The following is a 12,717-nucleotide window of genomic DNA, read 5'->3' on the forward strand; positions in this document are numbered from 1 at the left end:
AAGAAAATGGCGTCGGCTGCATCTTTTATACCCCTGGTGCACTGACGTCAGGGAGGAGGCGACAGCAATCGACGCCAGACCTAGACTTTGCAACTCGGGCCAACTGCGGGTAGCTTGCCAGCAGGATAACCCAATTGTAATGACTGCAACAGTAAAACACGATGAACATCAGCCAGTTAGACAAAAAATTTCGATTACCCGATAATAATCAGCCGTTATCTCTAACTTAAATTATTCTACAGATTTCATAAAAATTATTTAAACACCTTTTAAATTCGATTAAATGTCTCACTCCTATACAGATCAGAATTTTGGTACCTTGACTTTCTGGCTTCACGAGAATGAGAGTCTGCTGACTTTCGGCGAGAACGTGCAACACTTCCATGACTTGTAGAATCCCTAAATTCAATAAAAATGAGCAAAGTGAAGAAGAGTACACAAGTTAAACAATTTATAATTGTTTACTTTAAATGAAGATGCATTCTTTTTTCTACTACAATTATTTCCTTTAAATTTTTGCTTGGTTACAGCTAGCAAAATGCATACTCCTAAAAATGCCTAATTCTACATATTTGCACTATATCACTTTTGTTTCCTACAGCTTTGATCTCACCATGTAACTCTAATAGTAGTTGTTACATCTGAGACCAATGCCACATACCTGGATTGGCTTCCAGAGCTTTATTCCCTTCCCTTTTTAAGTGGATGTTCTCCCACACAGATGTCAGCACATTTGAGGTATGAGGGACACTGCTCATACCATCTTTGGTTCCTTCTTGCTCATCAGCATCCAGTTCTGTCACCGCCAATGGGAGTCTGACACTCTCAAGTTCTTTATCAAGGTGAGGCGGGATGATGTTTACTGGTGATACTACAGATGGAAGAAGGGCGATGGTGTACCTACCCTAGACCCTGAATCCAGACATGACAAATCGACAACTTAGAAGGATGGGCTATTATTACAACAATGAACATTCTCAAACATCTACAACTACTTTAAGTTCCTAACACAGTTGTACTGTTGTAACTCATACAGTTCAATCTTAACATTTGGGAAGATTTCCAAATATCATGAGCCACTTGGAGTCAGGTTCTGAACCTGTGTTGGCAAATGCTGACCTGGCTCTAGAGGCAATGCCTAGGTTATAAGGTTTAAAGAAGGTGCAGACTGAGAACCATGTTCTTACTTCTAAAAAAGCCAGGGTGCTGCTCTACCACTAATGGCAGCAGTGGCTACTGTGGTTCTGGCATAACAAGCCCTCACCTTATCTGGCATGCTCTTGACATAAAAGGTGTAACAGAAACAGATGCAATGAAGAACCATATTGAGACTGTTTGGAAACAGACCTTCTCCCAGTCCTGAGAAAAGGATATACACAGCTGTTCTGTCTGTCCACTCTCTTTTGTTCACTCCAGGTAAAATCTCAACTGTCTATGCACAAGTGTGTGTGTGTGTGTGTGTGGGGGGGGGGGGGGGGGGATAATGCAAACCTCAAGGATAAAGCTGAGATTCCATGGTGGTGCAAGTTCCTTCTAGGGGAGGGGTTCAGGTACACAACTGCTTTACTAGTAACAAGAAACAGAAGCATAAGACAACCATGACTTCTAAGTATTTGAGGATCCTGGCATCTCCTTTGGTACAAAAAGGAAAACTCTCCTCTCCTTAATAAAGTAAGCTATCCCTTGCATTTGGCATCACCCAAAATACAAGTGAGAACATCCTTGGAAAACATGTGCCTATAGGGAATGACAGCTAAATCATCCAAGCTGTCAACCTTCATCCTCAGACTGGGGTGTAGGAGAGAGACCTTATTCTGGAATAAGGAACTCACATGCTCAGGTAGCAGTACAGCTTCCATCCTTACTATACAAAGTAGGAGGAAGAACCAGTGTTGACTCAGCTAAAAGCAATGCTGAGTAGAATTTTTGGCCTGTAATCCTTTATCTTCTCAAATACCCTAAAGACAAGAAGGACCAGAGGAAAAGCACACAAAAAAAGAAGTTATGTACTCACCATAACGTTCCATCTGAGTAGGTACTTCATTCGTCTGCAACCTGTGGGTATCGGATCCGAAGTGGCAGCTTACCAAGCTCCAAGATTCGAGCTCCTAGCTCCTCCCCCTACCCATAATCCCCTGCTACCAACCACATTACCTCAGATCGTTTTTTTGCCTTACCAACCTGCAAACATGAAAAAATCAACTGCAAAGGTGATCAGAAAATCCTGAAGGTTTGGGGGATGGCAGGGGGGGGGGGGTCGGTTGCAGACAAATGAAGTACCTACTCACATGGAACATTATGGTGAGTACATAACTTCTTTATCTGAAGTAGTTACTTCATTTGCTCTGCAACCTGTGGGACAGAGTCCCCAGCTACTTATAAGAACCTGGGTAGTCCTTACGGAAGGATATTCCGAAGCACCGCAGAGCCAAAAGAAGCCCTGCTTCCCGAAATCACATCTAATTTATAATGAGAAATGAACGTATGAGAAGAGGACCAAGTAGCCGCTGAACATATGTCGTCCACTGGAACCCTAGACCAGATGGCTGTTGAAGTGGCTACAGATCTTGTAGAATGAGCACGGATATTAACCGAGGCTGGTTTGCCAGACGATATATACCCCTGAATAATACACTGACGAATCCAATTTGCCACAGTAACTTTGGAAATGGCTTTACCCATGGCTGATTTTGCATACGAGACAAATAACTGGTCCGACTTGCGAAATTCTCTGGTCCTATGCAAGTAGAAACGCAGCTGTCTGTGTACATCCAATTTGTGTAATTTGTATTCTCCCTTGTTCTGAAAAGTGGGAAAAAACACTGGTACATTTATTGATTGATTCATATTTGCTTCTGAAGCAACCTTAGGTAAGAAAGACGGGTTAGTCCTGAGGGACACTATCTTTGTGAAAGATAAGGTAAGGAGGCTTCATACACAAGGCTTGTAACTCTGAAACCCTTTTGGCCAAAGTAATGGCCACTAAGAAGGCTGTTTTCCATGACAAGAACTTCAACGGAATTGAAGCCGCAGGTTCGAAAGGTGGACCTGTTAAGGCTTGCAAGACTAGAGTGAGGTCCCATGGGGGAACCACAGACTTTATTGGTGGATTTATAAGAAAGATGCCTCGTAAGAAGGTTTTGCACAACTTTGTAGAAGCTAAGGAACCTATGCCATCGCCCACATGAAAATGGGAGATGGCCACTAATTGTACCTTAACCGTAGAAGTGCTTGCTCCCTGATGAAAGATTAATGAGAGGAAGTCTAGGATGGTCGGGATAGGGACAGTAAATGGGTCCAAGCCCTTATCTTCGGCCCAAATGGAAAAACGTTTCCACTTACTGTTGTAAAGTTTTCTGGTAGATGGCTTATGAGCTGCAACCAGAATGGCCTTAACAGGAGATGAGATACCGGGGGTCCTAGCCATCAATGGAACTGGATCAGCCAAGCCACAAGCGTGAGGCTGACCAGGCTGGGCGTTGGGCAATCCGCGGGATGAGATATCAGTTCTGGACTGGGATCCAGAATCCACGGAGGAGCCACACTGTGAGACCGCAGAAAGGGGAAACAGATCTGCCGAGGCCAGAATGGGGCTATAGGGATAACTCTGCTCCCCAACAGACAGGCTTTCTGAACTTCATCATGAGAGAAAGGGAAGGATAAGCATAAAGGAGCCCGGGAGGCCAAGCATGGACTACAGCGTCTCTGGGGGTTTCCCCTCTGGGGGGGATTATTGCGAAGTACTCACTGCATTTTGCGTTTAAAGGAGAAGCAAAAAGATCGCAGCAAGGTTGACCCCATTTGTGGAAGATCCGTCTCGCAACAGATGGATTCAGAGACCACTCGTACCGAGTGAGGAGCACCCGACTTAGCTTGTCCGCTAATATGTTGGATTGTCCCGGGATGTGTGTTGCTACCAGAAAGCGGTTGGTGGAGATCGCCAATTCCCAAACTCTCATGGCCTCTCGACACAGGGGGTAAGATCTGGTTCCTCCCTGTTTATGTACCAGACTACCGACATCTTGTCGGTCTGGATCGCAATAGTCCCCAGGGGAAGAAGGTCATGGTGGGCTTGCAACGCCAAAAGCACCGCCCTCATCTCTAGGACATTGATATGCAATGCGGTCTCTAGGGGAGTCCACGTGCCTTGAACGGATCTGCCTGAACAATGCCCCCCCCACCCGAGGCGAGAAGCGTCCGTGGTCAACGTGGCTTCAACCGGGGGAATCACAAAGGGCCTCCCTTCTCTGAGATCCCGCGCATGCAACCACCAAAGAAGAGAGTCCCTGCAAACTCTCCTCAGCGGTACGGGCGTGTTCAGTGGGTGGGGCAAGAGGGACCATTGGACTTGAAGGGTCCATTGCAATATCCGCATTCGCAGGCGGGCATGGAGGGAAAGACCGATCGCGGCTGCCATAGAGCCTAGTGCCCTCAGGACTAACTCCGCTGGAGGAGAAGGATTTCGTAGAAGGGCTAACACCTGATAAGACAAGCTGTTCAGTCTGACTAATGTTAGGGTAGCTCGAGAGATTCGAGTATCCAACCTGGCCCCTATGAATTCCAGGGCTCGAGTGGGGCTCAGGCAGGACTTCTGCAGGTTTACTGAAATGCCTAGGTTGTGGGCTAGAGTCAGTGCATAATCTCTCGCTACTGAGAGCTGATGCCTGTTGGTCGCGGTAAGGTCGTCTAGGTACAGGAAGACCTGAACGCCCTGAAGTCTCAGGTGGGCCGCAACCACCGCCATGACTTTGGTGAACACTCTGGGGGCCGAAGTGAGGCCGAATGGAAGAACCCTGAATTGATAATGACTGGCTCCGAGCCGGAAGCGGAGAAACCTCCTGGATCGTCTGTCCATTAAAATGTGGTAGTACGCATCCTTGAGGTCTATGGATCACATCCAGTTGTTCTCCCGCAGAAGGGGGAGGATAGATTGAAGTGACACCATCCGGAACTTTTCCTTGGGTATAAATAGGTTCAGAGCGGAAAGGTTTAAGATGGGTCTGAGGTCCCCTGTTTTCTTTGGTACCAAAAACAACCTTGAGTAATAACCCAATCCGGACTGATCTGGGGGGACAGGCTGGATGGCTCTTTTTCTTAACAGCTTTAAAATTTCTAAGGCCGCCGCCTCCCTCTGATCGGGTGGTATATCGGGGGGAGGTGTCTGGTTTTGGGGGGGAAGATTTAGGAAGGGAATGAAGTAACCTCTGGAAATGATACGGAGCACCCATTGATCCGTTGTAAGGGACTCCCAGTTTGACAGGTGCTCTGTCAACCGCCCCCCGACTGCCTCCAGAGAGGGACAGTCGGGCAAGCCCTCAGGGCTGTTGCACGGGTCTGTCCGAGAAAGGTTCTCTAGACCCGAAATTACGCGGCCCCCTCTGCCTCTGGGCCGGTGTCCACCTTGTCCTCCTCTGTCTCTAGAGGACGAGTGGTCCGCAGCTGGATGGGATTGCTGAGACTTGCGGAACCACAGCTTCTTTTGTCCCCTCTGATTCCTGGAGAAGGATCTTTGGGGGCTAGAAAAGAAGACTCCGACGGCAGACATCGTCTTTCCGTCCTTCTCACTTTGGACCAGCGTATCGCAAACGGTCTTGCCGAAAAGAGCAGAACCGTCAAAGGGGGCGTTCGCGAAGGACGCCTTGAAGGGATCCGGGAAGTCGCAGAGACGGAGCCAGTTGTGACGTCGTAAGACGATCCCTGCTCCGCTGGCTCTAGCGGCTCCCTCCGAAGCATGAGAGAGGAGCCGCATAGACATATTGGAGATGGATTTCAGAGTGGCCATTCGTGTCGTAAACACATTCCTGTCTCCGACCGACATGGACTCTGGGGGAGCTGCAGCATTATTCCTTGATCAAGTCTCGCTGTAGCCTGATGGTATGTGCCATATAGTTCAGCGCCCTTACAGAAAAGGTCGCTGAAGCAAACATCCGCTTCCCAATCCGGTCCAACGCTCGAGATTCTTTATCTGGCGGGTGGACCAGAGAACTCTCCTGAGTGAGCTCTTTCTTGGTGGCCGCCGCCACCAACATGGTATCAACAGGGGATCCTTTGGCCCATGATTGCTTATCTGTGGGGGGGCTCAGTATTTTGTCGGGACGCCTAGGTACTGGCTCCACGCCTAGGTACTGGCTCCACAGTGTTGGGCTCCTTCAACACCCTGGTGGTAATTAAGTCCACCAGGGGGTCGGCCGGAGGGGACACCCAAGAAGTAGATGGGCCTGCCTCAAACGCCTCCAGGAACACGGACTCATCAAGGAAAGGTTTTTGGGCAGACCACCCCCCCCCCCTAATAGCAACATTTCCATGATGTCTCCAAAGGAGACATCTTCAGGGGGTGACCTTGGGGAACCCTCCCTATCATCTAAGTCCGTGTCTGTGGTAACGGACTCGGGGGAGTCCAGGTGCCTCCCTTTTACACCGACGTTTCCGAGGAACCTCCTCGGTTGGGCTATCCGAAGAGGGCTCGTCCACGGGTTGTTGTGGATGATGGAAGACAGACCCTCATACAGTGGGGGTACGGGTGGATCCACAGCCCGAACCGGGGATCTGGAGGATCATGACAGTACCCTCTCCACTACCTCAAAAGCCGAAGGAGATTCACCCTCGCCAGCCTCTGAGAGCAATCTTCTCAGCTCCGAGGAAGGGATCGGGGTCGGAGCCGAAGCAGTCGGTGCTGAGAGAGGGGTGCGCTCCGAACCCAACAGCTCCGAAGACACAACTCCCTCAGATCCGATGCTCAGCCCTCGGCCCCGAGAGCTCAGATCCGACAAGCTCGAGGGCATAGTCAGCGTCGAAGAGACAAGCGCCATTGGCGCCAATTCCCTGGGTCCGAATGGGCACGGATCCGATGACTCGGAGATCCGAAAGCGAGTCGGAGAAGGAGTGATCGGGGCAAACATGGGGGCCACGCTCCCCCCCAGAAGGGGGGGGGCAAGAGCACCCCCATCTGCATTTGGGTCTGTAAGAACCGACCCATCATCCGATCCATATCCGCTTCGGAGATGCTTTTAGTTGACCTGGAAGAGGTAGTCGAGGCGGGCCATGAGGGCCGCCTCGACGACCTCGAGGGATCTTCCTCCTCCGGCTCCGGCGAGAAGCTAGGCGAACGGAGCCAAGAGGAGAAGGATCCGGAGACTTAGTTATTTTAGCTGGCGGAGCCGAGGGGTGAGACTCGGTCCGCCTTTTATGGGATCTATGTCCCTCCTTACCCTTGTGCCTCTTCTCCTTAGTTGAGGAGGCACTAGTTTCCCCAGAGCTCAAACCCGAAGTGGGAGGTTGAGTCCCGGGTAGAGCTGGGGGAACAGAGGGCGCTGAGGCCGCTGAGGCAGCCGGAGCCTGAACAGGAGAGGAAGAAGAAGCTGACTCCTGGGGGAGCTTTCCCGCCAGGATCAGCTTGTTCTTTCTATCCCGAAGTGCCCGGGAGTTAAAGGCCGCACAGATCTGGCGGGCCTCTGAGAGATGGGCTGCCCCCAGGCACAAAACGCACTGAGTGTGGCCATCAGCTGGGGAAAGCTTGTGGCCACACTCAGTACATTTGGAAAAAATGGCCTTAGGCCCTTCCGCCATGTTGAACCAGTCACACACACACCCAAACGCTAAGGAGGGAGGGGGAGTGACAAGAAAAAACTAACTGCTATACCAGTAAAAATTTAAAAAACTGACAAACAAGGGGTAGAAGGTTTTTACTAACACACACACTCGATTTTGACTTTTTTTTTGTGAAAAAAGATTGAAAACTATCTCACCCAGCCAGGAGCTCTTCATAAGTAAAGCTTCTTCAGCCGCGGCAAAAAACGATCTGAGGTAATGTGGTTGGTAGCAGGGGATTATGGGTAGGGGGAGGAGCTAGGAGCTCGGATCTTGGAGCTTGGTAAGCTGCCAGCTCGGATCCGAAGTCAGATCCGATACCCACAGGTTGCAGAGCAAATGAAGTAACTACTTCAGATCCTGATTTACCCAGCTGATGGAAATGATTCCCGAGTTGGTGGCCTGAAGCAAAATTTTCTACATTTTTTTTTTTATTTCTTGAGATATAAAATGCCTATTTCTATTACACCCCAAGTGAACTAGATGCAGAAAGATATTCCTGTCTAGCATCCATTTGTTCACAGGTTCATAGATTAGTACTAAGCTAACTGCCCTTGCGAGACATTTTAAGCCTAGCCAGTTATCCCTTGTGAGACTCAAACCCTGCACCTTGTGTTTGTAAGGCAACCACATTAACCATTAGGCCACCCTCCCAAGTAAGGGTTTGCTTCTATCCTACTGAGCTGGTCTGCGAGGAAGTTTTCCTCAAAAAGGATGTAGGATGCCCCGAGGGACAATACTGACTCTTGCAATGATTACATGCATCCAAAGTCAAACTGCAAAGAATCATCCAGCTTGTCGATGTGAACATCATTGTGGTGGTGCTTTCTGAGAGGATATGCAAGAGCTCCAGTTTCCAAATGTGTTTAAGGCCATGGTGGATAACATTACTGCCATCATTCATTTTATATGGAGGTATTTTTCTCTCTATATTTTGACCTTTACTTCCTAGATCATTAGACCCCCCCCCCCACCCCGAGTGGCCTACACAAACAATGTCTGGAGAGGATGTTGAGATACTCTGAGTGTCTACACCTAGTTTGAATTGGATCCCTTAACTGAAGTTTCCCTGTTGAAGCTCTTTCCTGATACAGGGGGGGGGAGGGGGGGATTGGATGCAGCCAGGACTACTGATGTTGGCACCATTTCTTTCTGAGATGTTAAATGAACTCCCTCACATACAGTCTTCCTACAGCGACCATCAGGATCAAAGAAGACATGGAACCCATTGTCTTAAGAAAATCCTTTGCATGGATATATTATTTTTGTGACACAGATGTGGAGATTTATCAAGAAAATAACTTTTTTTCTGAAGAAGACAGTTCTTTTGCTGAAAGACATTCAGATGTTCTTCACAGGAACAGGGCTTGCTTCTTTGGTAGCAGGTGTGACTTTCACAGATTCAAACAATGGTAAGTCTTAAAGGAAATCATGCTGAATTACACTGCCCTCTGCACCTCTGGAAGGGATAGTACCCTATATTGGGCGGCCATGTGGAGATGTGAATCCACTTGGTTTGGAAGAAGGCAATTACTTATATCAGACACTCTACAAATAGGTTCACAGGTAGCTACTAGGCACGAGGACCCTAGCACAGTTTCCCAACTGTCGCAGAGGATTGTCTAAGTGACTTGCTTACATTTGCACAGCATACAAACGAAGGCTGATGGAAATCAAACTATGAACTACAGAAAGTAACACAATAACAGGTCACACCAGGGCATAGCATTAAGACATTCCAATATCTGCAAGACGTGTCCATTTTAGGATAAGATCACAAACACACACTGTCCCATACTTTGACAAATAAACCCTAGTGTAGTCCCCAAAATGTGTCTATATCACTTTAGTGAAGGGCATTTTAGTTCACTTACATCTAACATGCCGTTCATCCAACTATTCATACTGAGATTGCAGTACAGAGAGGATCGGGAAATTTGCCCTTTCACCACTATAGTGCGATCTTGGAGTTGGTACATACAATTATCGGGGGCGTGGGGGGGTGCAGCCCCCCACAAGAGCAGATTTCAATGAACTGTCACTTTGTTGAAGTGATACAGACCCCCCCCAAAAAAAACAACTATCATCCAGAAGCAGCATTTAATTACTGCAGTCTGTAACATTCAGAAAGTGAAGTAGGAAAATATTCGTTTCCACTTCCTAAGTACAGTGAAAGATATCATTCAATAAAAAGGGGAGCTTATCACTGGAAAAAGAAAAAGACCCTGCAGACTTCAGTAAAAAGAATACACCTCTGTGAAGGAGTACATCAGAGCTGTAGAATATGCGGCATTATGTAAAACATGATTACAGCTAGGTGGGACAACCAGAAGAAAACTACAATCAAATTTTACCACAGAAGTTATCCTTCCAGATCTTGTCTGACTGACTTTCAGAATCTTTGGTCAAAAAATATTCTTTTTCTGGGCTTTCAAAAAGCCAGCAGGCTCAGCAATGTGCTTATTAAAGGTCCCCGGTATAAACACCGAGAAATTATTTAAAAAGCCATTAAAGGCTCTCAGTTTGGGTTACAAACAGTTACTGGCTACTTTAACTATGCCTAGATCAGAGTAAAAAAGAACATGAGAAAGCAAGATAAAATAGACCAGAATATAAGAAACATTTCTGGCTAGGAAGAACCATGCAACTGTGAAGGAAAAAGCTTACTACAGAAGGTGGATTCCAGCAATTTAAAGGAAAAAAAAATCAAATGCACTCAAATTCTTGAAACAAATGAGACACTGGAGGAATGTGTGACAATCAAAAAAAATTTCGAAAAAATAAAAGAGGCTTTAACTCACTACATCCAAGTGATGCCTCCAGGTGCACTGCAGTTAACTCCTACTAACGCCTCTAGGTGTCAAATTTTTATTGTTCATATTTGCATCAATAATTCCAACACCATGCTATGTACAAGGTTTTAAAATATTTCATCTTATAGCTTACACAATGGCAAACTCAACTGCATTAATATTTGACATTTGTCTAGTACAAGTACATAGATGTTAACTATTGTTTTCATAATATTCATTTACATGGGTATGATTTTCACATTTTTCTAAATATCTCAACAACCAAGTAACACACAGAACTCCTTAGCCTCATATAAAAACTAGATGGATAAAATGCTACTGACAGTTTGTGTAACTTGAGTGGTTGCCGAGATATTGTAAGTTGTTTACAAAACATTAAATAGTTACTGTGCTTACTGTGATTTATAAAATTCAGTTTTAAGACTTAGAATCTAAAGAATACTACCACTAAAAAAACAGCTTGTGCTGAATAAGAGTTTGCCATTTATACTTCACTCATAATCCTTATGGTTCCAAAGATGTAAACATTTGTTTGAAATGAAAGGAAATAATTTGATCCTGCCGAAAGGCTTAGGCTCTGCCCATTGGAAGTTAAAGTGCAAACTTCCTGACCTTCACTGGAGTGAAAGAGTTAAGAAGCTACCAAGATGAGATGACAAACTACAGAATTCAGAATGAAATGAAGCAAAGACTGGTTGGACATGAGGCTTTTCAAGAAGAGCTGTTTCACAAAAGTACAGTTGTGTACACTTACCATAAATGTAGATGTTAGAGTGTATTCACAGTTGCAGTCATAACATTTGGGTTATCTGCTTGCAGTAGCCCTCAGTCGGCCTGATTAACAAAGTCTTGGGTCCTGCATTGGTTGCTGTCTCTTCTTCCGTGACGTCAGGTCATCAGAGGTATAAAACACGCAGCTGACGCCATTACATTAGATTTTCTTGTCGCAAATGTCAGGTGCCCCCCCTAATGGGGAGCAATTAAATATATAAAAATACAAGGTTATACATCCAACAAAAAAGCAAATACACCAAAAAGCTTTTAAGCATAGTAAAGGAGAGTAGAGGTATAGCTAACAGAAGTCAGGGAGCTGGAGGGAGGGTAACCAGGACTGCAACAGTGAATACATTCGAACATCTACATTTTTGGCAAGTGTACACAACTGTACTATGTTCTTCATGTTTCACTGTTGCAGTCATCACATTTGGGTAGATTCCCAAAGCTAAGGATGGGAGGAGGAATTTAGATAGCATTAGGACCAGCTATAAGGCCCTGCAAGATTGCAGTGACAAAGCCAGCTCTGGACTTAGAGAAAATTGGCCAATGGTAATGCTTGGTGAAAGTATGTACAGAACTCCAGGTAGCAGCTTCTAGGATGTCCCTTGTAGGGACACCTCTGAGAAAGGCTGTAGAGGTAGATGCCGCCCTGGTTGAGTGGGGTCTGATCCCCTGTGGGACAGGTTTTCCATGGTGCTTACAGCAGAAAACAATGCAAGAGAGTATCCATTTAGAAATGGTTTGCTTTGAAATAGCCTTCCCCTCTGTCCCTGCAGCAAATGCCACCAGCAGTTGTCCAGATTTCCTTTGAGGTTTAGTCCTGTCCAAGTAGAATCTAAGTTGTCTGTGCACATCTAAGGAGTGCAGTATCCATTCTCCTTTGTTCTGTGGATTAGGAAAGAAGGTTGGTAAATGGATGGACTGATTAAGTGCCACACTGGATACCACCTTGGGCATGAAGGAGGGACTGGTTCTGAGAGACACCATGTCCACATGAAAGATGATGAAAGGTTCCACTGGCGTAAGGGCCTGTAATTCAGATACCCTTCTAGCTGAGGTGATTGCTAAAAGGAAAATTGTTTTCCAAGAAAGAAATTTTAAATCTGCAGTAGCAGCTGGCTCGAAAGGAGGGAGAGTGAGTTTTTCCAATACAAAGTTAAGGTCCAAGGCTGGGCTTGGAGCTCTCCTGGGTGGTCTTAAATTTTTGGCCCCTCTGAGGAACTGCTTGAGCAGTGGATGAGAGAAGAGGGGAGGTGCCGTGTTATAATGAGCTGAAATGGCTGAGGCGTGAATTTTGATGGAGGAAAAAGACAGGCCCTTGTGAAGCATCTCAGTTAAGTATTGTAAAATCTGAGGTAAATTGGGTACTGCTGTGCTTGTCCCTTGAGTTTGGTTCCAGGCACAGAATCTTTTCCATTTTTCAGCATAAGATTTTCTAGTACTAGGCCTCCTTGCCTCTAAAATGATATCCATCACTGGTTTACTGAGGGATGGTAAAGGAGATATTAAGAAATTAGCCAAGCTGCTAGGTTCAGAGTTT

The 12,717-nt window shown here is 46.4% G+C and overlaps 1 protein-coding gene across 1 annotated transcript in view; it reads right to left on the bottom strand.

Annotated features, from left to right (window-relative positions):
* Positions 1-12,717, bottom strand: part of LOC122797817 (msx2-interacting protein-like) — a 1,498,925-nt gene that overhangs the window by 1,104,872 nt on the left and 381,336 nt on the right. Inside the window, exon 6 of the mRNA XM_044066339.1 lies at positions 319-399. Coding sequence (XP_043922274.1) covers positions 319-399 — 81 coding nt within the window. The remainder of the gene's footprint in view (positions 1-318; positions 400-12,717) is intronic.

The sequence above is a fragment of the Protopterus annectens genome, chromosome 3.part1 (genome assembly GCF_019279795.1).
Source record: "Protopterus annectens isolate FY-2018-M chromosome 3.part1, PAN1.0, whole genome shotgun sequence".
Lineage (NCBI taxonomy): Eukaryota > Metazoa > Chordata > Ceratodontiformes > Protopteridae > Protopterus > Protopterus annectens.